We start from the raw sequence: 3,400 nt of genomic DNA on the forward strand, positions 1-3,400 counted from the left end.
GAAGTAGCACTGTAGCACTGTCCTCCCGTTGTTCATCGATTTGCTCGAGCGTGCCCAGTAACGTCTCCATTGCATGACTTGTTGATACTGTGTTTTGCCTATCGAATAGGTCACGGGAAACTTGCCAGGCTTTGCTGTGCGGGCGAGATACTCTCGGTAGCTTGCCAGGCTCTCCAAAAAGGGCGGAGGAATCGAACCCGGGTTGCCGGGTCTGCCGTGCCGGCTGAGTGTAAGGGAAACTCCCTACCCACTTTGCTATCGCTGCAGCCACAAAACTTTAAAAGAAAAAAACGAATTGTAGGGCTAGAAAGATAGTACAGCGGCAGGGCGCTTGCCTTACGCATGGCTGATCTGGGTTCATCCCTGGCATTTCATATGGTGCCCTGAGCCATGCCAGGAGTAATCCCTAAGCACAGACAAAACCAGGAGTATGCCCTGAGCACCACAATGCGGGGAGGGGGGAAGGGGGAACAAACAAAAAGAAAAGCGAAAACAAGAACAGAACAGACACTTCAATTTCATTTCAGGGGTTGAGAGAGTCGTTATTTGTAATACATCTCAAGGCAATGATGCAGGATTGTTGGAGGAAAATAAATTAGCTGAAAATTTGAAAGAAGATATTGGGAGAATTCTGAAAATCAGACAAATTACTTGCATATATATATATATATATATATATATATATATATAGTTGCCAGGTGTACCCAAATTAGGTTCTTTTTAAAAAGAAAAATAGAAACCAGACATAAACATTTTCTAGCAAATTAAAATTATTGTGTGAGAGCATAGGGGGAGTGTCTGCTACTGAAACACAAAAGTGACCAGAAACAATTCCCGATGAATGCAATTCTATGAAACTTAACCTATAAATGCAGGGGAAATAGTTCAACCCCCGGGAGGTACGTGGGGGGGGGGGGGAGAAAGGGGAAATGATGTGTGGAGCAACAGAACTGTGGGAAGGGTGTTTGCCTTGAATGCGGCTGACCTGGGTTCAATTCCGGGTATCTCATAGGGTCCCCTGAGCACCTCCAGGAGTAATTCCTGAGTGCAGAGTCAGGAGTAACCCCTGAGCATCCCTGGGTGTGACCCAAAAAGCAAAAATAATAATAACAATAATCACTGTCACTGTCCTCCCGCTGTTCATCGATTTGCTCGAGCAGGCCAGTAACATTGTGAGACTTGTTACTGTGTTTGACATATTGAATATGTCACAGGTAGCTTGCCAGGCTCTGCCGTGAAGGCGAGATACTCTCGGTAGCTTGCCAGGCTCTCTGAGAAGGGCAGAGGAATCAAACTCGGGCCGGCCAAGTCGGCTGCATACAAGACAAAAGCCTTACCCGCTGTGCTATCGCTCTAGCCCCAATAAATAATAATAGTAATAATAATAAATAATTCAATGGGCTGGAGTGTATCCTTTGCAGGCTGGAGGCCCAGGTTCAATTCCTGGTACCACATAGTGCCCTGAGCCCTGCAAGAGGTAGGAACGGATCACTGAGATGCTCACAAGCACCGCTGGGTTAGGCCCAACCCCACAACACAAAGAGTTCTTAAAGCCCATCTACAAATAATCCAATTTTTAAAATGGATTAAAGATCTGAACTCACACCTGTGGAGAGAAGCAGATAGCAATAGGCTCATGCAAATGATGCTCAATGTTATGCGCTGTTGGGAAACTGCAATGAAAACAACAAGCTACTTGGGGGCCAGAGAGGTAGTATAGTGGGCAGGGCACTTGAGTCACACAAAGCAATCCTGGGTTCAATCCCAGTACCAGATAGAGTCCCCCTGAGCTCTGCCAGGAGTGAGGCCAGAGCACTGCTAGGTGTGACTTCTCCCTCAACAACAACAACAACAACAACAACAAACAACAACAACAAAGAAAGCTTCAACCTTGGGGCTGGAGTGATAGTACAGCAGGTAGGGCGTTTGCCTTGCACACGGCCAACCCAGGATGGATTCCCAATATCCCATCTGGTCTCCCAAGACCCATCAGGAGTAATTCCTGAGTACAAAGCCAGCAGAAACCCTTGAGCTCTGCGGAGTGTGACCCAAAAAGAAAAACAAAAAGAGCTGCAACCTTTAAGAAGGGTTAAAATTCAGAGTAGCAGCACCACCAAATGCTGGTAAAGATACATAGTAACAGACGCTCTCATTCATTGCTGGTGGGAACACAGAATTGTGCAGTTGTTGACTTATTCCCACCAGAAGCAGTAGAGTCCCCATGGAGAGGAAGTGGTGACTGAAGTGTATATACTTATTTTTTTAAGTTGGTATAAATATTCTAATACAGAGGAAAATGATCCCCCCACCCAGAAGAAGAAGAAAAAAAAGAAAGTGACTTACTGGCCCTTCTCCCCCTGCCCCTGGCACAGCCTGGAATAACTTGGAGCAGAGCGCCCCCTGGTGGCCACAGTCACCCCTGCAGCTGCCCTGTGTCCCTTAGCAGGTTTGTGTCTGGGCTCACAGGGACTTGCCCTCACTGTGTCTCTTGCACAGTAATACACGGCGGTGTCCTCAGTTACCGAGTTGCTCAGTTTTAGGTAAACTTGGTTCTTGGAGGTGTCCCTGGAGATGCTGACTCGGGACTGAAGACTTGGATTATACTTTGTGGTTCCACTAGCCCATATAGCACCAATCCAATCCAGCCCCTTTCCAGGGGCCTGGCGGACCCAGTTTACACCATTGCTGGTTAGAGAGAATCCAGAGACCGAGCAGGTGAGGGACAGCGTCTGCGAGGGCGTCACCAGGCTTGGTCCCGACTCCTGCAGCTGTATCTGGGACAGGACGCCTGGGAACAGAGACTCACAGTGAGTCATGGGCTCAGAGGCCCCATGCCCACCTTGGAGTCTCTGTCCAGGGGATACTCACATCCAGGAGCTGCCACCAGAAAGAGGAGGAACCAGCGCTGATGCACGTTCCTGCCCACGAGGTCCATGATCTCAGACACTGTGTCAGGGGGAGAGGGAGCCTGAGTTGGGGTGAGTGTGAACGAGGTTTTAATCCTGGGTCCCGAGTGCAGATTTGCATGGGGGAGCCTCTGGAGAGAAAGGAGGGAACCCGGGGGAGGCTGGCGTGTGGGCTCCCTGGGAGGAGGTGCTGACTGTGGCTCAGAGCACTCAGGCCTGTCCCTGGGGCCCTTTCAGAGCTGGGCCTCTTCCTGCAGCACAGGAAACGTGCTGAGGAGCTCTCAGGAAACAGAAATTGCTGAGGGGGAAACGGCAGCTGGGAGGAGAGTTCCTGTGTCTCAGGTCCCTGATGACAAATCCCAGCACCCTCAGGGCCTCTACCCTGCAGACAGACCCCTGCCCCTCCATGTCACTCTGTGGTGGCTCCTTTTCTACTGTATATACAAGATCAGAGACCAAACACACAATGTAATTGTCACAGTGAATTCTGACTT

The 3,400-nt window shown here is 49.4% G+C and overlaps 1 gene segment (V, D, J or C); it reads right to left on the minus strand.

Annotated features, from left to right (window-relative positions):
- Window positions 1–542: 542 nt before the first annotated feature.
- LOC130023174 (Ig heavy chain V region PJ14-like) lies at window positions 543–2,937 on the minus strand. The segment is given in 3 exon segments: window positions 543–599; window positions 2,418–2,788; window positions 2,869–2,937. Coding segments are annotated over 3 exon segments (495 nt in total).
- Between the last annotated feature and the right edge of the window lie 463 nt (window positions 2,938–3,400).

This window comes from Sorex fumeus, unplaced genomic scaffold, assembly GCF_029834395.1.
Source record: "Sorex fumeus unplaced genomic scaffold, SorFum_2.1 ptg000022l, whole genome shotgun sequence".
In the NCBI taxonomy this organism is placed as follows: Eukaryota; Metazoa; Chordata; class Mammalia; order Eulipotyphla; family Soricidae; genus Sorex; species Sorex fumeus.